This window comes from Conger conger, chromosome 6 (assembly GCF_963514075.1).
Source record: "Conger conger chromosome 6, fConCon1.1, whole genome shotgun sequence".
In the NCBI taxonomy this organism is placed as follows: Eukaryota; Metazoa; Chordata; class Actinopteri; order Anguilliformes; family Congridae; genus Conger; species Conger conger.
Genome location: NC_083765.1, coordinates 21310755 through 21337212, shown reverse-complemented (window position 1 = coordinate 21337212; position 26458 = coordinate 21310755). Strand labels below are relative to the sequence as shown.

The following is a 26458-nucleotide window of genomic DNA, read 5'->3' as shown; positions in this document are numbered from 1 at the left end:
CCTTCCCTATAGTCTCAAATGGCCTCTGGGGGTGTGTTCTCTGAGTAGCGCACAATGAGCCACATCTTCATTACTTTAAACAGTCCGTTTCAGTCACTGCTACTAACTAAAACATGAAACATAGGGAATGGCAGTTTGATTCCAAAGTACAGCACCCTTGTTGCATCCTTAGTCTCAACTGTTTGGTATGATATTCAGTTAAGCATACAGTATAGATGAAATGAAAAGTTCTTCTACGTAAGTGTCGGCTACATGTTTACAGATTTACAGAAATCTTTTGCTTCCAGAAGGGGATATCTGAAGCCTCAGGTTTAGTCTGTGGTTGAATGATGAATTAAGAAATAATTCATTTGAAGCATATAAAAAGCAATAATATTTATAAATAAATAATAAATAATATTTTATTTTTTTACAAACCAGGGATGAAGGGATTCAGAAAGTGGGGAAATTCATGTCTCATTGCTCAGCAGTGACCCCTGCTGGTCAGTTTGGCTCTAACAGTATATTTGCTCCCGCGGTACCTGAGGTGTCAGCCTCCAGGTGTGATCTGTGCCAGCTGAACTCGCCACCTTGTACATTATTAAAAGGAAGAAGGATCACATATTCCTGAGGAGATCATGGATTTGCTCACAATTTCTTAAACTGATGAAGCGATGAGAATGGCTAGACAGCTGGACTGTTTACGAAATGCATCTCCGGTTTCTTCCATAGAAATGATCAATCACATCTATATATTTTGGAAAATAGTTTTTTTTCATAATAAATGTCTACAAACTCTTGAAATCGATTTATTTGTTCAGATTTATTCAATCTATTTCATCAAAGCATTTATTAAATCTATCTTGTGCAACCGTAGAAAATATAAAATCATACGTTTTTACTTTATGGACTATAGTCTTATTTATTTTGTTGATTTTCAGGAAAATTGGCTTTTCTTTCCAAATGCCTACGTAAAAATATTTTAATTTATTTCTTCATTTTTGTAAAATGCAGTTTCATCCATAGAAGTTGTAACACAGAATTTTGGCATTTTTTCACTTTTTGTATTTAAGACTTGTCTTTCAGTGTTTTTCTGGAAAATGGACTATTCATCATTAATGTCTAAGCACTTCATTTATTTCAGATCATAAAAATCATTCATAAAATATAACATTTTCTTACATCTTTGGTCATTTACATTAAGTGATATGTATTTTTTTTTTTAGAGTTTTTCATTATAAATAGCTAAAAACTCTTGGCAGTATGCTCTCTGAGTGCATCTCATTCTTCATCCATTGAAATGATGAGTGAAATCATACGTTTTTCACTTTCTGGAAATGAGACTATAGTTTCTTTGATTTTCCATATTTTCTTGAAAATCGGGTTTTCATCATGATTATCTATAAAGTCTTTGCAATCAATTAATTTATCATTATGTGTAAAATTTGTGTCTAATATTTTATTTTTGAATGTTTTTGCTTTAAAACCTTTTTCATATTTAAGTTTAAATTTTTCATAATTTTAGAAATGTATAAACATTATTTTTATTTTGGTTAGGGTTACTACTGGGCGTGGGGTTAGAGTTAAGTTTAGGGAAAAGGTAATTGTTTGGGTATAACCCCGTTTATGTTTAAGTTTCACAGGTCAAAGGTCAAACTCATAAATTGTTTGTCCAATCACAATACTTTATTGTGCTTTAGTGGCATGTTCTCCCCATGTCCACTTGGGTTTCCTCAATAAATGACATGACATTTACAGTAATTTGGCAGATGCTTTTATCGAAAGTGATTTATAAGTGCTTAGTCTAAATCAACGGTAAGTCACTTTGGATAAAAGTGTCAGGCAAATTACATGTAATGTAATAAGTCTATTTATTAAAAATACATTTCAATCCGATTCACAAACAAGTTTGAGACGCTCCCAATATTTCTGCTTTCTCAATATTTCCAAGTTGCAGTCGCTCTGATGAGATGCAATACCCCGGTTTTCCAGCAGAGGTCTCCCCATCACCTCAGGAGATACTTATGGCTAAAAGGTGCCCAATGTCATTCATATGGGGGGGAAATGGCTAGGAAACATAAATGAAGAAATCTGTTTTAATTCTAAGACTGGATTCAAAATATTGTTAGCCATTTATATTTATATAGCCATTTATATTTCACATTTTTATTGATCCTATATTTTACCAAGTATACTTTATCAAGTATTTTACCCATACTTGAGTCACAATAAAATAGTATAATATGCATTACTTAATCAGTATAATTATAGTAATAATAATAATCATTTGACAAATCATTTACGCTTTGGGTAAATCAAATAATCCAATAAAATCCACGTGAACGACATAGCTGTCATCACGAAAAGGCGAAATTACCTGGCCTAACACGCAACGTGAAATTAAATGAATCAGCTAATTTATTATGTCATGGCTCATGTAATTTTTTTCAGCGAGCCATTGGTCAATTTCTGGACAGTCCTGGGCTCGCAATTGCAATAGCTTGTAAAGGTTGCTATTCTGGGGATCATGACCATCTAAAGCGATGCCCTGACCCATGAGATACATAATAGATGTTATCTCTTTGACTAGCATCTCTCGTCTGAGTTTTTGTTTAGCTTTCAGTTGCGTGTCTAATTGGGCTGCAATGCTAGGTTGCTGGGAAACGTGTAACTGGTAGTAAGCCATGGCCTCTCTGTGGTATTTACTACTTTCATGTTTTCGAAAAGAATATGCAGCATTTTTCCAATTTTGAAATCCAAGCACTGAAAATGCATTCTCGTTGGTTTTGCTTAAACCCGAACCGAGTCCTTTCATTGTCCAAAAGCGACATTGTGTGCAGAAAAGTTTTTCCCTGGTTTGACACAACGCCATTTGTGGTCCTTGAACCACTGGGGTTGAACAGACCGGTTTCTTTGAGAGGTCCCTTCTCCCTGTACCCTTTTTGTACCTGCGAGAACAGCGGGGTCGTCTGGTTGACTGGACTTTGAGAGATCCTGCAGCACTCACTGGAACAGTGGACTTCTGCGAGGCTCGTAACGTTAGAGGTAGCGGCAGAGGGGGAGCACTGACAGTTGTGTGGCCTATTAGCAATTATACTGCTTCTTCAAGCTCAGAGGGCTCATTGTCGGCTGGGGTGAGGCTCATAGCGTTGGAGGTAGCGGCAGAGGGGCTAGCTGGAGCAGCGACAGTTAGAAATTCTACTTCTGGTTCCTCAGAGCAGGGCTCGTTGTGGGCTGGAGTGACGGTGGTTGTCTCAGCCACCTTGGTTAACTTTGAACCGAAGAAATCAGTTATTTTTCGACGCTTCATCATTCAATTTTGCTTAAAGTTTAGCGAACACACTAGCAGTTACTCTACTTACATAGAGCGCTTTATTTGTTCTGTTAAATTCAAGTTGTGTGACGCTAAGCTCACGTGACACAAATAACCAATCAATCATTAGGAAACAGAGTTTGTTGCTTGTGATAGGCTACGTTACATTACATTACATTACATTATTGGCATTTGGCAGACGCTCTTATCCAGAGCGACGTACAACAAAGTGCATACCCATAACCAGGGATAAGTTCGCTGAAAGACCCTAGAGGTAAGTACAATTTCAACTGCTACCTGTACAACAAAGATAAGGACAAGGGCCATTTTTTTTAATTTTTTTTTATTTTATTTTATTTTATTTTATTTTTTTTATTAACAAACAAACAAACAGAGCAAAAGTCACCAAAGTTAACTATCCAAACACTGCTTACCTAGCCAACTAAAATACCGATACACAAGTCACAGAGACAACAATTAAGGTTCACAGGGAGGTAGGCTTACAGCTAGTGGAAATTAGCCCGGGAAGCGCGCAAAAGTTCAATACATTAAGAACGTAATATATTTGCGTATATATTCGAATGTTTATGTTTATGTTTGATGCACGCCAAAGTAGGTATGGCCATACCGGTTCCGCGGCCTATGTTGTTGGAGACTTGCTCTTTTGAATCACACCTTTGAATTCTACCAGAGTTAGAGGGCTGTCAGCCTTTAGTTGCTTGATATAATTCTCAGTTCCACTGTAGAATGCTGTAATTGTGAAAAGCAAGTTCAGGTTTTGCGGAAATTGCAATCTAAAGAGACACGGAATAAATGTGGTTTCTCATGACATATTATGTTGACATAATGAGGATCATTGTAGAGACACAATAGGGGACAGCCTTAATAATCTGAGCTAAATAAACAAAACTTGCATTCCTCTTCATTTTACTGGTGGAAATAGCCTGAAAATTGTGAATGCAGTGCATATTTATTCTAAATTTTATGACAAGAAGCTAGAAAGTTAAAAAAAGAAAAAAAATGCTGTGTGACCATGTGACCTTATCTCAGTGGCGTGGTGAGGAACCAGCAGTAATAAAGGACACAATTAAATGAGCCTCAGCCAGTGGAAAGTCCAGATTTTTCCATGAGCTTTGCAGTACAGAGTTCCACAAGCAGGAGCTCTACAAACAGAGCTGGAACATGGCTGGGCTCTGCCAATCATTCCAATACAACCAAGGACAGAGGTCTGGTCTTCTCTAATTAGGCAAAGAACACCAGGAAACAATTTACAACAAGGTTACATGGATTGGCATTGTAATTCCATTGTTAACTAACGAACAAACTAACTAAGTAACTAACTAACTAACTAACTAACTAACTAACTAACTACCGAGGAGTCAAACTGTATAGATGTGTTTATGTATTTGCACATGATTATTCCATGTTAACAACTGCTGTAGCTAATGGCAATTTATATTGGAATGGGAAAAAAAAACGATATTTGTTCATGGTTAACTAATTATAAGTTAATTTTATGATTTGCTAATGTATAAATATTTGTGTAATTTATACATTAGTAGTTAACAAATACATTGACTAATGAAAAGTTAATTTCATGCTTAATTAATGCATTTGATGCATTTGTCTGTCAACACCTGCACCAATGGCAGCAGACACATCTGTTCAATGTGACACCTTTTAATCCATCCATAGCAACCAGGCTGTACCCCCCAGCTTCACCCCCGGCAACACACGTCACTGCCCATGGCAACATCCACCCCCCCGCCCAGTAATTTCAGCGTCATCTCATCAGGTGACTTTTTACAAAAACAAACAAACAGACACATAAATACATACATAAATAAATAATGCAAAAACCTTTAGATGGTCCAGTTGCCATAACATATCTAGTCTAGTCAGAAGCACAGGGAGTATTTCTAATGTACCGGCTCCAGTTGTGTTACTCATGGTATCATACAGCCTGAGAAGGGTGATTACTGCTACCAGCCCTCACGTTATATATTAAATATTAAGTATAGTTCAAATAAAACCATCAATCAAAATAGCTTCCAATAATGCATGCATGTGTTGTTCTATCAGATTTGCCATTGCTCTGTGTCCAATAAAAATATTTTTACGAGGTTTTCAATCTAATAAACTCTCTCTGTTCTTTTCTTGTACTTTTATGGGGGGTGTTTGACAGTACTCTGAGCTGTTATGCTCTACTGATAAGAGCAGGGAAAGACTGATATGGCTAATCATCATGTTACCTGTTACAGATTATCATCTAAAGTGTGAAGATTCAAGGACAGATTTAAACTAGGGGGGCGGGAAATAGCCAAGTCACTGTGTCTGTAACTTCTGTGTCTGTGTCTGCAGCCCAGGCTAGCAGTATGAGGAGTCACTGTGGTGTAGTGGTTAGCACTATGAGGAGTCACTGTGGGGTAGAGGCTAGCACTATGAGGAGTCACTGTGGGGTAGAGGCTAGCACTACGAGGAGTCACTGTGGTGTAGAGGCTAGTACTATGCGGAGTCACTGCGGTGTAGTGGTTAGCACTATGAGGAGTCACTGTGGTGTAGAGGCTAGCACTACAAGGAGTCACTGTGGTGTAGTGGCTAGCACTATGAGGAGTCACTGTGGTGTAGTGGTTAGCACTATGAGGAGTCACTGTGGTGTAATTGCTAGCACTACGAGGAGTCACTGTGGTGTAGTGGCTAGCACTACGAGGAGTCACTGTGGTGTAGTGGTTAGCACTACGAGGAGTCACTGTGGTGTAGTGGCTAGCACTATGAGGAGTCACTGTGGTGTAGTGGCTAGCACTACGAGGAGTCACTGTGGTGTAGAGGCTAGCACTACGAGGAGTCACTGTGGTATAGAGGCTAGCACTATGAGGAGTCACTGTGGTGTAGTGGCTAGCACTATGAGGAGTCACTGTGGTGTAGTGGTTAGCACTACGAGGAGTCACTGTGGTGTAGAGGCTAGCACTATGAGGAGTCACTGTGGTGTAGTGGCTAGCACTATGAGGAGTCACTGTGGTGTAGTGGCTAGCACTATGAGGAGTCACTGTGGTGTAGTGGTTAGCACTACGAGGAGTCACTGTGGTGTAGAGGCTAGCACTATGAGGAGTCACTGTGGTGTAGTGGCTAGCACTATGAGGAGTCACTGTGGTGTAGTGGCTAGCAAAAATATGTGGGGAAAGTCTGGAAACAGTTTGCCTGAATAAAAACGTGATTGATCGGCCAAGTGAAGCCTTGTCTCTCTGAGCTCAAATTTGTCACTCTTAGCCAGCGGTGGAAAATGCACACTGGAACTGGATCCTTTTTTTGGCATGCTGAATATGGAATGAGTATTTGTAATAAGATTGTTTTCATTAAGACCAACTTCCCTTTTTTATTTTTAAGTTTGCCTCTCCTTAATAATAGTCATATATAAACATATTCTAATAAAAAAATGTACACTTTGCCCAGGTCCACAAAAGTCTTGGAAATGAATTAAATCTAATGAAATGAAATATCATATACAGTAGATTCCTTTGAAATGTATATACTGTATGGTCATGTATTGGAAATATCTTTTGTTCATGGTGTTCAGAGACATTTCATTTGGATTTCAGAGAAAGAATATAAATTCTTGAAGCACAAATATGAATGAAATAACATTAAAAAGAAAATTAAATTGCAGTGCACATGTGGTCCATATTGGACTCATATAAACTCTTTTAAAAACATTTTATATTTTACTCTGGACAAAACTGGATCATTATCCTTTAAGGAGCAATTTTTTGGAATGTTTTAATGTTCTAGAACTCCAGTGCTTTAGAATACCAGGGCTTACTGTTACCTCAGCAATTGAATGTTCAGCCAGGAACATTCTAATCACAAATTTGTGATCTCAGACTTTAAAGGATTAAAGTAATAAAAAGATCCTGTCCCTTTATCTCCCTCACATGCGTCAGTGGCAGGGGTAAAGGTCCAATAAGACCTCTGCCGTTAAATATAAACTGTTATCATTTCATTACGGGGCGCCCTGGGAGACTTTGCAGGCGACTCCCCTGCTCTCTCTCTCCGTGAGCACTGTTTCCTGGAGGCTGACAAGGCTCTGGCACGTGAGCACTGATTAATGGGCCCCTGATTTATGTTTAACCAGCAGGGTCGTATGAATAGAGCCGGTAGGCTGGGTCTGTCCACTGTCTGCCTGCAACCCGACTTCAGCTCACACCGGATCTGCAGCAAGAGCTCTCTGCACACCTCTCTTACACACTTTCCAATTCAATCCACACTCTCTCTCTGCATCTCTCTCTCAGTCGCTCTCTCTCTCTATCTCTCTCTCACTCTCTCTCTCTGAATAACCTCCCCACCTCTCAGCGTCTCTCTCTCAGACACACACTCTTACCCTCTGTCTCTCTCTCTCTGTCTCTCTCATTCTCTCTCTGAATAACCTCCCTACCTCTCAGCGTCTCTCCTCCAGAAAAGCGGTGTCTGCAGACGGAGAAAAAGAACCCCAGTGACTCTTCTGTTTTTGTTGCTTTTTGGGGATCACCAGAAGTCCTTGGCTGCTTTTTCTCTTCTCTCTCTCACTCTTTCTCTCTTCTCCTTTCCTCCCTCCATCTCTGCTCCACTGGTTGTGAAGCGTAGGAGGGGTCGGTGAGTGCGTTTTTTGGAATCCCTCCCACATTCTCGGAGGGCGGTCATGGGGGAGAGCATGGAATTCGATAAGCCGGAGAAGAGGTACTGTATTCGGAGGAAGCACGCAATCCTGATCTGCGCTGCGGTGGTGGTCACAGCCGTCGCCGTGGGGCTCGGGGTGGGGCTCAGCCAACCCTCCTCCTCCTGTGAGGACCCCTCCAAACCCACCCCTCTCCCCCCGACCCCCAACCCGACTGAACCCACCGACCGCGGCCCCTGCCTGCCCTCCCAGGACACCAACGGTGAGTGGACCCAGTTTCGCCTGCCCACCTACATCCGCCCGACCCACTACAACCTGCACCTGGAGCCTGACCTGGACTCAGACACCTACACTGGCACCGTCTCCATACACCTGGAGGTCTCCAAGCCCACCCAGCACCTGTGGCTGCACATACGGGAGACGTTCGTCCGCTCCCTGCCCAGGCTCCAGCGGAGGAAGGGCCAGACTCTGGTGGATGTGTCTCTGAAGAGCTGCTTCGAGTACCGGCCGCAGCAGTACGTGGTGGTGCAGGCGGCCGAAGAGCTGACGGCCAACGGGCCTGACGAGGCCTACATCCTCACGCTGGACTTCCAGGGCTGGCTCAACGGCTCCCTGGTGGGCTTCTACAGGACCACCTACATGGAGAACGGAGTGCTGAAGTAAGTGCCTCCCTACGCTCGATCGTGCGCCGCGTCCGCCCCCGTAATTCACATAACATACTGCAATTATAAAATAAGACAAAAAATAACATGAGATAACTTAACATAGCGTAACTTAGCACAACATAATATTCTGTAACATAGCATAACATCAAAAAATTAACACTTAAGGTAACATAACACAACACAACGCAAAATAACATACTGTAACAAGATAACATTACAAACTGTGACATAAAGTAACAAAGCAGGCCAATCAGACGTTCAATGCTTATCTTTCCTGTCAGTGTACCTCATGCTTAGTTTACCAAAAACTAGATTGTGTCTAGCACCGTATCAGCCTGGTCTTGAGAGTTTCTGCCTCCACTCTACTTGCACATTTAACCCAATAGCAGGGAGGATGTAATATCTTCTCTGTTTTATAACCTGCTGAAATATGCTCGAAAGGCTTAAAGTGTATATACAGGATCATTCCTTTTGATGAACACGAAACGCAACTCAATTCAACTTATTTTATGCCCAAGAGGCAACTGTAGCTCGATCAGAGCATGAGGAATCCAACAACAAAGTTATATTTACAACATTATAGTCATTTGGCAGAAGCTCTTATGTGATGATACTAAAAACCAAACATACACAGAAAAGTTGAAACAGCTCAAAAACCCGGAGGTTTCCACGACAGTATGTGGAAGTCAGATACGATGAAACTGCAGTCAGAAGGCACAGAAATGTCCGCAGGGTTAAAAGTGAGGGAAGGTACGTCTGTCAAAACACTCTCGCTGTGTACAGTTTCCAAATAATTATGGTATTGAACAGGGAACTTAAACTGGAACTTAAGCTCTAACCAGACACTTGCTGTCAGAGGCACATGTTTATTTTTCTCCCAAGATGCAGGCGACCTTGAATGTGCTTGGAATAACAGACAGAGAGGAAGTAGTAATTGGGATTGGAACAGTTTGGCAGGGTGCACATTAAAGCCTGGAGCTCGACCAATAAACGTTGCTCATTCATCCTTTAAGCTGCGGAGTTGGGCCAATCAGTCTGCTGGTTCATGTGGGACATGGCTCATGGGCCAGCTGTCCAGAGCAGCTCCATACTGCTCCACAAACATTCCCGCCACAGCAGGACACTTTCCACAATGCAACATGTGCTGTCCAACCGATGGACAGCGCACACACACACACACACACACACACACTACGTATCCACACACAGACACACACATGCAGACACACCACACAGACATACACAGGCACAAGTTCACAGACACACATGCATACACACTCAGACACGCACATGCACACATCCCCACCTGCACACACACACCCACACACAAAAACACACATACAACACACACACGTGCACACACAAGGACACACACATGCACACATACACACACACATTCACATGCACACACACCACACACATGTAATCTCTCAGCATGTCTGTAGTCATAATGCACTGAAACACTTGCATTCGTACACACACTCTCTTATGTCATAGACACCTATAGACACCTTCTTACACATGCGCTCAAACACACACACTCAACTATTTATATACTTCCACAGTGCCAGAACTATGTCAAATACTTGCTACAGATCATTCTTGTTGCTTTGAAATAACACTGCATTGACTTGCAGGAGCTCTAAAACAAGGGTGTGTGGCCTGTTTCAGGGGTGGGAGGCATCGCAATCTGCTAAAAAGCTCTGGAGCTCCCTCAGAAAGCCTCAAAAGACCTTTTCACTTCTTCTGTTTTAGGAAGCAACGTTAATGTCCAATATGAAAGCATTGGGGAAGTGAACTCCTCTTTACTCCATTTCCTGCCAGCATAGAGTCAGGAGGACTTACTTTAAAGGCAGACTTTTCCAGGAATATCTGTGATCGTACGCAGAACCACAGTGAAGGATGACGCCCTTCTCTTCTCTTTAACGTCTTTATTCAGAAACCAAACACCAGCCTCACTTACCTACGCACACAGAAAAAACTGGTCACTGTATTTTACACCCAGAAACTTTCCCTTGTTTTCCAGGATTTCTTCCCACAGTGTGCTCAACTTTGGCTCAGATTAAACAGAGCGCTGCCCGTAACTTCGGGGAAAAGAAGTTTGGCATGGGGGAGGGGCATTGTATCATATCTCCTCCAACACTCTTGCACGTGATCAGCCTGTGTATAATATGCATAAGGAACAAATAAAAATTTTAAGTACAGCATGATTCAGACTGCAGTGTTGCGTAGTTAGCTTTGGCTCAGAGCCAGCTGCACATGACAAAATATTTATATTTCTCTGGCTTTATATAGAGAATGATTTCTTGGAATAGGCTGGATAAATCCATAATCTCAGCACCCATTTATGTCACTCTCAATGCTGATTTTGTTCCCAAAGTCATGTTCAGAATATGAAAAGTGGAACATAATGCTCATGATAGTTCCATACATTTCTCCAATCACTACACCTGCTGATTTCACTAATTAGTTCCCTCCTCTCTGGGTGAAGGTGCATTATTTATGGAAATCAGCAAGTGTAGTGATTGGTTGGAATGTAATTTAACAGACAAGCTTATCCAGGGTGACATTTTTAAATGGTTCAAATAGTATTTGTTTTGGATTCAAATACTTTTCTGTGCTCTGTTGATCTTGCCTGGTTCATTTGAGCCTGTAAGAAGGAGCAGATGGGTTTACACATTTTGTATCATTTCATTTGTTCTAGGACACCAGGGACAATGCCTGTTCCACAAAGCAGGATTACCGAGTTAGCTGGATAACTACACAGAGTAAAAACCAGAACAACTCTTTTTAATTCAGTTCACGTTCCAGATTTGGACATGGTCCAGGGTTTTTGGACAGTTATTTTGCCCACTCAGTAATCCTGCATTGTGGAACAGGCCCTAGGCAAGTTTAGTCAAATGCAGAAAAGTATTTTAATCAAAAACAAATACTGTTTGAAACCATGGAGCAGGATAATTGCACTAAAGAGTAGAAATTCTGACTGAAATGGAAAATGGCCTTCCCTTACTCAGTGCGTTTATCCAGCTAACTCAGTAATCCTGCTTTGTGGGTTTTACTCAGTGCGTTTATCCAGCTAACTCAGTAATCCTGCTTTGTGGATTTTACTCAGTGCAATAATCCAGCTAACTCACTAATCCTGCTGCGTGGGTTTTACTCAGTGCAGCTATCCAGTTAACTCAGTAATCCTGCTTTGTGGAGCAGGTCCTTGGAGATGTACTGAAGAAAGTTAGGTGAAGTGAACACCGACAGTGTCCTACCTGTGTCAGTTTGGGGGACAGAGGAACCAAGTGCAGACTCAGGGGTATGAGAAAAATGGCAGGTTTAATGAAGTAAACGGGGGAAATCCAAAACATAATCCGTAATGTAACGTAAACAGCCGATGGTCAAAACCCAGGCAAACGGGTACATGCGGGGCAGGCAGAGTGTAATCTTAACACAGGCAGAGATCAGTAACCAAGGAGACAGACCAACTAACGAAAGTACAAAACAAGATCCAAAAACACAAAGTCCAAAGCCAGGCAGATCTAAAAAACCATAAAAATCTAAAAAGACAGAACCAGACAGAATAACACAAGGGCAGAGGTACGGGGAAGAGGGGGCTAGAACCAGGGGAAAGGAAGGGGTACCAACGGTAGAAACTCAGAAACAGGAAGAGACAAACTAGCAAAGTGGAACTGAAAAGGACAGGTATAAATACACAGGGGAATGAGACAAACTAGGCGGGGCATGGGAGTGAGGGCGGTCTAACAAATAAACGTCAGGTAAGACACATGAAAGGGCAATCATACAATGAGGAGGGAGGAACGAAAAAGTGGGACTGCATTCAGATTAGGATTAGGGAGTAGACAATTGCATAGACTTAAGGAATGTAGTGATAGCTATAGACCAGGTGTGAACAATTTGCAGAATTAAGGCAGGCAATCAGAGATAGAACAGGGAGGTGGAGCTCCGGAGCAGTGCAGAAATAGAGAATGTTAGTATGTTACTTATGTGATTAAACTATAAATATGTTAGTTTGTTAGTTAGACGGACATATCAGTGTGTTAAAATAATTAGTACTGTACAAATTCTATGTTAGTCTGGATTAGTATATTAGTGCTATCTGCAAACATGAATGGAGAGAAAGCAGGAAGTAAGAAAAGTGAGACAGAGAAGGAATCATGGGAAACCAGAAAATTCTGAAAACACCTGAATAGTGAATCACACAGACAGGGAAGTGACTCGGGCGCAGAGCTACATAGAGACACAGACATCACAGGGGAAGACGAGTGCAATGACGAATTAATGTAAACGGAAAACCAGACAAAATAATACATTTACAAGAATACAAAATAAACTAACAGGCAGAATCCAGGATCATAACAATCTGGGAATCAAACTTGCAACCTTTAGCTTACAAGACCAGTTCCCCACCCATTACTTTACAAGGAATACCCGACAAGGAACATGATAGTATTCATCTGTGTTCTTCATTCCCCTGTCATTTTCAGGAAAATTGCTGCCACCGACCATGAACCCACCGACGCCCGGAAATCCTTTCCCTGTTTCGACGAACCGAACAAAAAAGCCACCTACAAAATCTCAATTACCCATGACACTGCATATGGTGCACTGTCCAATATGCCAGTAGAGGTACAGTATAATAATAAAAATTTGCTCAATTGTCCCAATTGTTTTGTTTAGGCAGACTAGCTAGAACTGGCTAGAAGGTAGAACTTCACAAAAAATACAAAATGTTCTTGCAATGTTACTGGTATGTGTTATAACAACATTGTGACAATTTTTTGTGTTGGGTTGTTGCCACCCAAACTGACAGTTGCTGAGCATTTTTTGTGTCAGTTTCATTAGTAGGACTGGGAGTAAAGATAAACTGAGAGGAGTGAACGTTGCTAACGGATGAAGCCTAACTCCTCTGATTTGCCTGCTGCTCTCAGTCTCCCTTGGGCCACTGTACACAACACAAGGGCAATGTTTGGGTAAGGTTTTCACTAAGCTTCACTCTTTTTCTTTCCCCACAGATAACAGAACAACTGGCTGGCAGTAAGAACAAAACTTCTTTCAGGCTGTCGGTTCCAATGAGCACCTATCTGGTGTGTTTCGCTGTGCACCAGTTTAAATATGTGGAAAGGTTCTCATCAAAAGGTGTTCCTGTAAGCAGTTATTTATTTTATTCTTATTATTTTAAAAATCTGGAACATATAAGAAACGATATGTATGGTTTGCTGTTTTTTTAATCAGCGGAGAACAAATATGGCCTGTTTCAGAGAAGATGGACGTATTTGTTAGTATTATAAAGCAGAAAGGAGAGTGCTATCCCAATTTAGCACATTTAGCACGTTGTACCTGGATTCTGTTAAAATGGTTTTATATTTATATTGAGCTTTTATCCAAAGCACTGTACAGTTCATGCTTCTCATTCACCCATTCACACACTAACAGTGATGCATGGCACCAACCAGCTCGTCAGGAGCAATTGGGGGTTAGGTGTCTAGCGCAGGGACACTTCGACACACCCAGGGCAGGATCAAACCGGCAACCCTCCGACAGCCAGATGACTGTACTTACCTCCTGAGCCAATTTCCCCTGTTCCCTCCCCGGGGACTCAGAATCCACCTGGCAAATTCAAACAAATGAATGAAACAAATGAACATAGCCATGATGTGAAGAATAATATTCTTGCACAATATGTTTCTTCTCAAACTCTCTGGCCCTTATAAACCACCTTTTATAAAACACGTATAATAATAATAATAAAAAAGACCTTTAAAAAAAAAAAACAATTATGATCTGCTGAGCAGTACACTCATTGTAGGAGCTTTTCACAAAAGACTGCCATGGATTCTGCGTTAAGTCACAGCGACTCTGGGCTTCATTTCTGACATAAATATAAACACAGTTTATTTCCCTCAGACTCTGATCCAGAAGTAAAAAAAGAACAAAATGAGATAATAAAGCGGAAAATAAAAAAGTTGAGTGCATGAGTTTTCTTTGGACAACTTAATGCCAGAGACTCACTCCAAGTAGTCAGGTATGATTAGTGAATTTACTCATGAGTTTGATCTGTTATGAAGCTTGTTGTGATTTAAAAATTGGGCCCTCGTGGTTGTAATTTGCACGTCTCCCTTTTTTCCCAGTTGCGGATCTACGCACAACCCTTACAGATTGCCACGGCGGAATATGCAGCCAACGTCACCAAGATTATCTTTGACCACTTTGAAACCTATTTCAACATGAATTACTCCCTTCCCAAGCTAGGTAATCATCTCTTTCCTCTCTTCAGTTAACCCCATGATACTATGCAGACAAAACACAGGGGTTGTCTTTTTAATGCACAAATCCACATAAACTCTCAAACTCTCCACATCTACTCAGTAAATCTGTGTGTTGAATGAGTGTGACAAATATTCACGTGTTGTGCTTGAATCATCCTACGCCATCTCCCCTACTGCTACTTAAGTTTCACATAAATTGAATTCAAACTCAATTGAATTTACGCTGCATGTTGAAATCATAACTGCAACAAGGTATTTTTTTCCCAAGCTTTTCACTCCTGTCCAGTAGATCATAGATCATTGCATTTTTATAGCTCTTTTCTCACACTCAATCACTATACAATGATGACGGGGAAACTTGCCTCAACCACCACCAATGTGTAGCACCCCCCTGGGTGATGCACGACAGCCATTTTGTGACACTCATCACACATCAGCTGAGGTGGAGCGGGAGAAGCACTTCATGATTGCTGTTTCATTTTTAGATGCGTTAGTTACACACTCTCTCTGTTCACAGATCCTTCAGTTGTCTGGCTCCACCTCTGGCATGAGATATATCACTCTGTCTCCATTATGTCTATCGCCATATGTCTCCATTGGATTGCACTTCCCTGCTGAAAAAAACTGCTCATGCTAGGTTTGGTAGCTGGTTGACCAGTACAGACCAGCTCTCATCTTGACTTGGTTTGACCAGCCAGCTCAAGCTTGATTTTGAAACAAATGGTCGCTGGTTGACAACCTACCAGTTCAGACAATCCACCAGCACTAGCTGGTTCACCAGCTCATGCTCAGCTAGAACAAGCTTTATGACCAGTTTGGCCATGCTGTTTGACCAGCTCATACCCAGCTAGACCAGCTTATGAACAGCTTGGCCATGCTGTTTGACCAGCTCATACCCAGCTAGACCAGCTTATGAACAGCTTGGCCATGCTGTTTGACCAGCTCATACCCAGCTAGACTAGCTTATGACCCATTTTCAGGCTGGCCAAGCTGGCCATAGCTGAATTTTACAGCAGGGTTGAGTGTGGCTTTCCTTTGAAAGACTATTCCTCATTTTCAACAAGCCCCCCACCTCCAAAATGTTTCCGCTTAAAATGATGAATGTAGCTCTCTGAAACAAGAGTTTCTGTCCGGCTGGTGGCAGGCGACCAGTTTGTGGATCTTACGCTTACACGGTGTTCACTCTTTTTTCAGATAAGATCGCTATCCCAGATTTTGGGACCGGAGCCATGGAAAACTGGGGTTTAATCACCTACAGGGAAAACAACCTCTTGTATGACAAGGATGAGTCATCATCCTACAATAAGCAACGAGTCGCCAGCGTCATCTCACACGAGCTGGTGCATCAGGTAAATTCCGTCCCACAATGCACTGCACTCATACGTTGCTGGGTTGAAACAGCATAGGAGGAGGGTTTTGAGAGAGAATTGTATCACATGGAGTGTTGACTTGGCTCGAAAGCCCACCGTGGGAATCTTTTAAATTTACATTTTAAATTTACAGTTTAGTCATTTGTCAGATGCTGCTAATCCAAAGTGAATTCGTCACTTTGGATGAAAAGTGCAAATTAACTTCCTCAACAAGTGAAAAGCATCAAAATCAATCAATCAAATAAATAGCTAAATAATTGCGCGTGGGGCAGTCCTAAACAGTAGTCATAGTAAATGCCAGAGCTGGCAGACGAGAGTGGTAAGTGTTCAATATTCTGTTTTACCTCAGCAACAGCACCTCGTACAGGTGATTTAGAGGACACGCCAATAATTTCCCTCCCCTGAATGTGAACAACAACAAGAAAGATGTTTTCTGCAATAGGGCTGCAGAGAGATAGAGCAAAGACAAAGGCACTGTGTGTTGATTTGCATTCATGGACTGCCTGAGGTTGCTGGACCCGGGTAGGTGTTTGGTTTGTTAATGGGTATAGGGTGACAGTATGGGGTCCATGATGTAAGTAGAACGAAACAGGGTGCGTACTGCATTTGCTCATGTATAAACGTGAATTCATCAGCACCTCAAGTAACGGTTCTTTTCAGGGTTGTGGTTGAAAGGCAAAGAGCCATTGGGCTCAAAACGTTGCATTATTTTCACATTATTGCCTATAGAGAATGTTCCCCACACCATTACACCACAGCGAGCTGCCTGGACTGTTGACACAAGGCAGGTTGGGTCCATGAATTCATGCTGCGTCAAATTCTGATCATATCATCTGTATGCCTCATATCATTGAATATCATTGAAATTCATCTGACCAGGCTTCGAGCCTGTTCCCACTGCGGCCTCAGCTTTCTGTTCTTGGCTGGCAGAAGTGGAACCCGCTTTTCTGCTCACCACACTTGTACAGAGTGGTTATCTGAATTACTGTAGCCTTTCTATCTGCTCAAACCAGTCTGGCCATTCTCCATTGACCTCTCTCATGAACAAGGAATTTCTGTCCGCAGAACTGCCACTCACTGGATGTTTCTTGTTTGTTCTCACCATTCTGAGTAAACTCTAGAGACTGTTGTGAGATTTTGGATGCACGTTTAGTTGTCGGTTCATTTCATGAGTCCATGATGTAGCAACTAATTCTAAAATAAATGAAGAAGGGAGGGGGTAGAGAGAGATGGTGAGGGGATGGATGATGGAGATTCAGAGAGAAGAATAGAAGGATAGAAAGTGGGGAGGGATTTATACTTTTAATGTTTATTTAAAGCTCCTGTGTGCCGACAGACAGATGTGGAGAATCAGAAGAGGGAGTCACACAGCGGTGATGTGGAGGTTTATGGGAATAATGGCGCATTTTAGGCTGGGGTGACGCTAGCACAAGTGGTTCTGTTCAGCAGATGTTTAAAAATAAAATAAAAGAAGACATATGTGGCGGCCTCACGGAATTCCGCTAATGCAGAAGCGTGACGGCCGATACCGTAATTGTTACATCGGTGTCCTAGAACCACGTCGTAAAGTAAGAATGTCAAAGGAACTGTTCGTGTTCGTAAAAGATGATCTGTGGTTCCTCCACACACGGTTTTTTAAACAGAGCATGTGGAGTGTGAACGTACAGTTGTTGTTAAAGTTTCTCCGTTGACAGGTTTAAACAGTTCGAACCATAAAGCGTCAACACAGCCGTGAAATTATTAAAAAGCGGCGGTCGTTCTGTGTTACCTTAACGAGTTTCTAACTTCAGTCAGCAAATCCAAAAAGGAATGTTTATTTTAAGGGTTGTGACCTTATTTCAGCTTTAGAAACAAAGGTGAAAAGAGTTTTAACGTATTTTCTGTATCGAGTAACAGTCCCAGTTTCACTGACTTTAGCAGATAATAATTCGATAGGCTATATAATCATGATATGGCATATTTCCACATTCTGAGACTGCTTCGGAAATGGTTATATTTGGTTTATTTTATTTCATTTTTTTCTTTCTCTCACAGTAGATCAGATAGGCCTGTATATAGATCAAAATAGAATAATTAAAAGCCTCCAATGAAAACTCATTGGTTTAGGCTTAGGCAGATTCTAGATTCTAGAATGTATGTTTTGGTCATTATATTTTTCATAATATTTTTGCATTTGGGCTACAACTTTGAGCTGTTTGTTTTTTAAGCTTTCTTTTGAATGTGTTAATTTGTTCTACTGCATGCAATTTCGGCAACAATAATTGTAAGAATGGTAAATGATAAATGGTTCATATTATTATTAGGTTTATATTATTATTATTATTATTATTATTATTATTATTATTATTATTATTATTAATAACAGGGGTTGTGGATCAGATTTTGTGAAATGTAACAGGTTAAAGGAACTGCCCTATTATCAGGGACCAGTGTGATAGCAGTGTGAATAACAGCTCTTAATCTGGTTTTGACACTGGCTCCATGATATGTCCACGCTCACGGTCCACAGTTTAGTTCTGTGCCGTATGTCACATAAGCAAAGGCACACGGCCGCTGTAATGCATCTCACCTCAGGGTTTTGTGAAAGGTTTATAAACCCGATTCTCAGAAAGAGCCACTGTGCTCAATTACTCAGGCCTTTCCCCTCATGTCAGAACAGGCCAGGGAAAAAATCTATTTCACAAACAAATGCATTGCATTATTTTCCTATAATTCCTATAATCTCTCCATCCACTTGTCCCCATAGCAGCCTTGATGGAGAAGTTTTCCTGTAAGGTAATGATAGATTCTGATGAGATGGCTCTTTACCACCGCACCTTTCCGTACTCCAGTAACACAGTAATGCATCCATGACTGTGCCTGCTGCACCACAATATTTACTGAGGATATACGTTAAAAAATCAGGATGTTAGGATAACCAGTTAACTAAAATGACAAAATACATATCTTTTACACAGTGAACAGACAACATTATGAACAGGTCATGGAACTTTAATTTGTTCCCTTTCTCTGCATTGTCTATATAACAAACAACACACTTGAATGAATGCTGTTTGGTCTCTGTTTACGTATACGGTAGCAAACCACATCTGTAGCACGATAATGAAAATACTCCCAGAACTGGAAGTCTCACAGAAAGATATAGAAGTAAAAGGGGGAGGAGTCTACAAGAGAAGTGGTATTCTGATCCAGTGACACCTGTAGGACAGGAGGCACACAGCATGGAATGAAAAGTAATTTTACACAGGACAGGAACTGTTTATGAAGTGAACTGTTTATTATGTGTTGGATAACCACCTTACCTTGTTTACTTGAACTGTGTCACTTGTGCAAAGCAGACAGCATGCCTAGTGACAAGCCTTCATAAGGAGACAGCTGAGTAATGTCTTCTGGTGTGTAATTTAAGTTTAGAGTCACCACAGTGTGTCAGCTAGGTCCGACATGCAGAGCGCAATTTAAGACAAGAGCCCAACTCAACCCAAACCTTTCCTGGTAGTGGATTACAGTTCTGTGTGAGTCACTGAGGTCCGTAGTGTGTGACGTGAGCTAACCCATGGCATTCCGACTTGTTGTGCCTCGGCAGTGGTTTGGGAATATCGTCACCATGGACTGGTGGGATGACCTGTGGCTGAACGAAGGCTTTGCCAGCTTCTTTGAGTATGTGGGTGTTGAGGAGGCAGAACCCACCTGGAACATGGTGAGGCCTCTTTCTGCTGTCAATATAGCAAACCCTGAAAAACAACCTCTCACTGAACATCCCAACACACAGCCACATAAACAACATACATATACACACTCACAAATGACATACACACAAACACACACACGCATGACATACACACACACAAACAACATACACACACAAACAAACATGCTAACACACACAAACACACAAACAACAAACACACACAAACCGCATACACACAAACACACAAACAAACAACATGCACACACACACAAATGACACACACACGAACACACACAACACAACGCACACAAACAACATACACACACAAACAAACACACACATGCATGCACACACACACACACACAGACACACAAACGACACATGACACACATATACATATGCACAAACAGTGCATGACACGCACACACATACACATGCACAGGACACACACATAACCAAATTACTCACTGTTACTGAAAAGGAAGAAGCCAGACTTGTCAATAGACTTGTAAAAGTGTTTTCCACATACACCACATCATTGAATTTTTGTATGTTTTTCTGCAATGATGATTCCCCCACACATTCTCAAATATTACAGACTCCTATGGGAATAAATATTCCCTCTCTTTGTAACTGTAGTTACATCAGCCCCTCTCAAACTAAATGACAGACATGATGTCACCTTTCGCTAAACGCTATGAGATGTGTCCCTCCCCAGCGTGATATCATGATCATCGATGACGTGCTGCCCGTCATGGTGGATGATGCGCTTCTCTCCTCCCACCCCATCATCGTGGACGTGTCCACACCCGCAGAGATCACCTCAGTGTTCGATGCCATCTCCTACAGCAAGGTAACACTTCCTCTTCCCCTACAGCAGGGCTCTCAACCTGCATACACACGACCCTCCATGGCAATGAGTCTGAGACCACTGCTCTACAGGGACAGGATAATATCGCCAGGAAAGGCTAGTCTCCACCAATCATAGAGTGGATTAGAAACAACACCCCAGATGGTGATTGTTGGACTTCCTGGCGATACCAGGAGCCCTTTCCCACTGAATACTGTATTTCAGATGGAATCCACCAATCACTGTGGATTGTATTCTGTTTCCTCAAATCAAAGTATACTCTGTGATAATTGTTTCTCCCTGGTGAAAAGAGAAAAGTGATGATGTTACTACTCCTATTTTATTGTCCCAATTCTTTTCAAAAATGGTTAAAATGGAAAAAGAAAAAGAAAAAGGGAAAGATAAATAAATTATAATAATTTGCTGACGATTCTATCCAAAGTTAATTACAGTTCATTAGACTAAGCAGGGGACATTCCCCCCTGGAGCAATGTGGGGTTAAGGGCCCAATATTTGCACTGATGTTATCGTCTCTACCCCAGGGCTTGAACCACCTTCCAGGTCCCAGTGAAGTACCTTGACTGTGTGGAGCTGTGTGGAGCTGTGATTTCAGCTATATTCTATCTCCGAGTTGATAAAATGCTTCTGAAAATCCCAGTGAAACAAAAAACTGCTGAAATAATTTTGTTAGGCCCCAGCAATGGGCAGAATGGCAGTTTGATGTTAGCACTGTGCTCTTAGTCAATGGGTTTGCTTTGAGGAAAAAAAAGTGACATTTTGACCTCCCTCCTGCAGGGGGCATCAATCCTGCGGATGCTGGAGGACTGGATGGGGCGGGATAAGTTCAGGGATGGATGTCGGGTAAGAGAAATCTCACCAGTAGCTCATAACTATTGAAACCACACAAAGCACAATGCTTCCCTGTCTGACTTATTGGCTGGATTTATTGGCACATAATATCAACATTTTACAAAGAAATTCCATGTTAATATTTTTTTTTTCTTTTAAAATAACACACACTGTTGAATTATTTTTTATTTTTTATATTTAAGTGGAAATAGTATGACTTCAGTCAAATAGAAATATAATTTTATTTTTTACCAATTTTTTTTTACTTTTCCTATTTTTTAATAGTATTTTTCTATGGTTTCTTTACTTGAAAGAATTTAACTGACTCTTGGTAAATTTGAGAGAATTTCTTCAGGAAGATGTATCATTCTTATTTTAGACTTAAGAATGGAGCTAAAATGTATTCCTGCTCTTTTAGATAGTTATTTTTTTAATTCACTTTCCCCTGTTTATTCTGCACATTGTTATGATACCCTACATTGAAAAATGGATGGAACCAAAACAATTGCAGTGTTAAACTCAATTTGTTTCTTCTCTTTCCAAGAAATATTTACAAGATTTTCAGTATAAGAATGCCAAAACTGCAGACTTTTGGAGGTCTTTAGCAGAGGTATGTTACATAACAATCCTTTTCCATTTCAAAATAATTCATTCCTCATGGTAGGCAGAAACTGATTGGCAGTAATATTATGTATGTACCCACAACTGAATGGCTATAATATTCTATAGTTTTGTATAAATACAAGTAATATCATGTACATATGGATTCATTGTGTGACTAATGTTATCAGTGTTTGTAAGATGCACTACCTGATTTAGGGTGTGGGAGTAATGATGCTGTCTTTAGGCAAGTGAAAGAGTAATAATGTGGTAATTAGATTTAGCGAGAGCATAATAATGTTGCATTTAGATTAGTGAGAGTAATAATGTTGTATTTAGGTTATGGAAAGTGTAATAATGTTGTATTTAGGTTAGCAAGAGATTAATAATGTTGTATTTAGTTAGGTTAGTGAGAGATTAATAATGTTGTATTTAGGTTAGCGAGAGCGTAATAATGTTGTATTTTGGTTAGCGAGAGAGTAATAATGTTGTATTTAGGTTAGCGAGAGAGATAATTTGGTATTTAGGTTTGTGAGAGAGTAATAATGTTGTATTTAGGTTAGCAACCTGCCTGTGGAAGACATGATGGATACCTGGACCAAGCAGATGGGGTATCCTGTTCTGAGTTTGTTGACTGAGGGCAGCAGCGCTACATTAACACAGAAGAGGTTCCTGCTGGACCCCAATGCCAACCCTGCTGAACCCCCCTCTCCATTCGAGTAAGCATGGTCGCCCTGGCAACAGTACTGCCAATCACGTCATTCCAAGTTTGACAATCGGTGCTTTAGGGACAAGGGAGGGAAACTGCAGGCAGTGCTTTATGAAATGAAGTGTTTTAAATATCTGAAGAGTTACTCTAAAGAGCAGTGAATTAAATCAATTTTTTTTGTGGCTACCCTTTAAAACTCCAGGTAAGTAAGAAAATCAGCTGGTTGGAGAACATGCCAGAGTTATTCTGACAGACTTTAGCTGTCTTGCTTGCTTTTGGCTCTCCAAGTAATCCCAGACAGGATTGAGTGATTATCTGAAAAGTAGTCTTTTACTTAATACAGTATGTGACTTTAATTACAAAATGCAAAAATGTAGCTCTGTAGCATTTACTTTTTTGCTAAATACAAGTGTACCATCAAGACTATCGTATCAGAACCTATGAAATATGAAAGGAATTATTCATGGTGCTCACATAATTAAAAATTCCTTACAAATCCTTGAAATTTAACAAAAAACAACAAATGCCTATTTCTCAAAATCCAGTGGCAAAATTATGGGACACAGTTCCTCTGCAACATGTTTCCCAGCACTGCTAAATAAATTGTGCATAAATCTAAAAGCTGTCAAATTCAACCAGGGCTTCAGAGGAAATATTGTACTTTTCACATTTAAATTTCACTTGTGCCCATGTTCCTCATTTTCAGGTACAAGTGGACCATCCCTGTACAGTGGCATTCTCTGGGCAGCCAGAACAATGACACTATCATATTCAACAAGAGCCAGTCAGGTACAGCTACTGGTCGTATAATAAACAACCTCTAAAACTCACAGACCCAGTCTCAAATGTGCAGCGATTACACACTGCATTGCATTGTGGGATATGTGACTGGCTGGTTTACATCCTGTGCAGTGCTAACGGTGGTTGGCTATGACGGTACCACGGACGGGCTTCTGAAGGTGAACAGAGACAACATGGGCTTCTACCGAGTCAATCACCATGACACCATGTGGAATACAATCAGCCAACATCTGAACACAAACCATACGGTATTTTCGTATTATTATTATTAATAGTAGTAGTAGTAGTAGTGGAAGTAGAATGGCCCACCTTTAAAACTATTTTTTAAGATTCACTTTGAAATAAAGTCCTCATTGTTGTCATCAGCAGTACCAGCAGGATTCTGGCACATTTATCATGTGACAGTGTTTTACTGTATTTTACAGGAATACAGTGCTGGAGATCGATGTGGCTACATCGATGACTTGTTCGCCTTGGGCCGGTAAGCCACAGCAAGCCATGCCCACCAGCTGACCATGAAGCTGTGTCCACAATTTAATAAGCACAAGACACCCTCGAAGGCCCACACGCATAGTTTTCATGTTTTTTTAGCTTTCATTATCATCCTGGACTTTGATGATTTTATGTGTTTTCCATACTGATTCAAGTAATTTTGGTTACAAGTATGCATATTTTAGGCTCTATCTGCAAGCTATCTATCTTTTTCTGAGCTTCCATAAATTCGAGACAGAACAAATGTATGTCAGAGCTAATAAAGTGCTCACTGAGGGTATGTTAAAATATTGAAATAATACACACCTGCAGGTGCACTGACCCCAACACAGAGTTTTGTAAGATTACACAATTCCCACTCTCTAGCACTATTATCTCCTGCAGTTACTCATGCAAAAAAAAAAAAAAATACATACATATACTGTAAATAATACCATTATTATTTATTTTTTGACATGTGTAAAGTTGTGTGCATTATTATTGACTCAATGGAATCAACCAAACTAATTTGGTCATAGGAAAAAGTACAATTTTTCTAATAAAAAATGTATTCCCTGCCCAATCCCAAAATAAAGAATGATCTTATTTATTATCTTATGCAGTTCATTTAGAAATGCTACAGCATGCTTTATGGTTTTATATGGGTGTTAGCTATATGACTTTATGATCTGAATTATGGTTTTATGTTGCTGAACATTGACTTTGATTTAGTGCTTTATTGACTTGTGCTTACACTTGCTGGGCTGGGTATGTTGTAAGACAGATGTAGGGCTGTTTCTCATATGAGTGAGGTGAATGCCCTTGGGTTCCCTTCCACTGCAGGAGAGCCTGCAGTCTGACTGTAGTGCAGGGTTATAGCTTTGTGTGTGCATAATGTCTATATATCAGACCTGGATCAAATACATCATTGTTTTGGATTCAAATACTCTTCTGTGCTCGATTGATCTTGCCTGGTGTTTGCCAGACAAACCCAGTAAAATTATTTGAAAGCAAAACAATTGTGCATTTGACCCAGGTCTCGTATGTATTGCATCATGCACCTCAACTCAACACCTGTTTTAAAACTCTTTGCTTAAAACTACTTCCGGGTCACTGGCCACTGTCTGTGATACAGCATTCCATAGATGGCCCCAAAAAAACACATACTAACCATACTATCCATACTACTCATACTACTGCGTATTAGCCTGACATGTAGTACGAGTAGTATCGGACGCAGCCGCACAATACAATAAAATGCAGTCATGGCCACCATTTTGAATTTTGTTTCCCTGTCTGTGGCTTGTGGGATCAGGGCGAACATCGTTGACTACGGAAATGCTTTCAACTTGACCCGATACCTGAGTAAGGAGGAGGAGTACATTGTGTGGAGCCGGCTGTCCACCTCCATCTCCTACGTACGGAGTATGCTGATGGACGACAAGGACCTCTACCCCAAATTCCAGGTAATGATTATTCTGTGATAGCTCTGTCCTTTCACACAACCAGAAAACACCAGTTTACTATTGGTGCAACACCCTGGCACCAAAAGTAAATGGCAACTGGACTGCATTTACTGTATATACCCTGCTAAGTTTTGAAACAGCTGGGAGCTGGTATTGTAGGCTGGTCATAGCTTACACGCACACTCACATGCCAGTGGTGAAAGACTGCCATGGAAGGCACCAACCAGCTTGTTGGGAGTAATTTGGAGTTAGGTGCCTTGCTCAGAGACACAACCAGGGCAGTGGACTGAACCGACAACCCTTTGAGTGTTAGACAATCCAGCTCTTGCCATCTGACCTAATGTCACTAACCTGTTTGGCTAGCAGGCTATGTTTTGCGCTCTAATTGAAACCCTCTAATTGACTCAGTGCTGTACCCTTTTTTTTACACTTGTTGTAAGTGTAAAATGTGAACTAGAGATTTTCAGAATTGTGAAGACTGAGCCTCTGGTGAAGGCTCCCCCTCTAGTGGTCAGATAGGGACATTACACCTAAAGCAAAATGGACAGGACTTTTGTTTTGCAATCAGGTATACGTCAGACTTCTTCACACCTACAGAACTGAAAGTTGAGTCAAACTGTCTGACAGACACCACAGTCTCCTGTTCTGTCATGACTGTGATACTCTTTTTGTTGTAGACATATTTCCGTGAGCAAGTGCAGACCATCTCTAACAGTCTGGGATGGCAAGACACCGGAGGCCAAATAAGAAGGTTACTATTGCTATTTTTCACTT

At 40.9% G+C, this 26458-nt stretch overlaps 1 protein-coding gene across 1 annotated transcript in view; it reads left to right on the top strand.

Annotated features, from left to right (window-relative positions):
• Window positions 1-7307: 7307 nt before the first annotated feature.
• The window catches only part of enpep (glutamyl aminopeptidase), a 24756-nt gene continuing 5605 nt past the window's right edge, over window positions 7308-26458 (top strand). The window contains exons 1-15 of the mRNA XM_061246124.1: window positions 7308-8599; window positions 13099-13240; window positions 13627-13758; window positions 14743-14863; window positions 16075-16229; window positions 19834-19947; window positions 20657-20791; window positions 21584-21649; window positions 22182-22247; window positions 22796-22956; window positions 23653-23735; window positions 23859-23995; window positions 24173-24228; window positions 25534-25684; window positions 26362-26435. Of these exons, the coding sequence (XP_061102108.1) occupies window positions 7965-8599; window positions 13099-13240; window positions 13627-13758; window positions 14743-14863; window positions 16075-16229; window positions 19834-19947; window positions 20657-20791; window positions 21584-21649; window positions 22182-22247; window positions 22796-22956; window positions 23653-23735; window positions 23859-23995; window positions 24173-24228; window positions 25534-25684; window positions 26362-26435 (2228 nt within the window). The 5' untranslated portion in view covers window positions 7308-7964. The remainder of the gene's footprint in view (window positions 8600-13098; window positions 13241-13626; window positions 13759-14742; window positions 14864-16074; window positions 16230-19833; window positions 19948-20656; window positions 20792-21583; window positions 21650-22181; window positions 22248-22795; window positions 22957-23652; window positions 23736-23858; window positions 23996-24172; window positions 24229-25533; window positions 25685-26361; window positions 26436-26458) is intronic.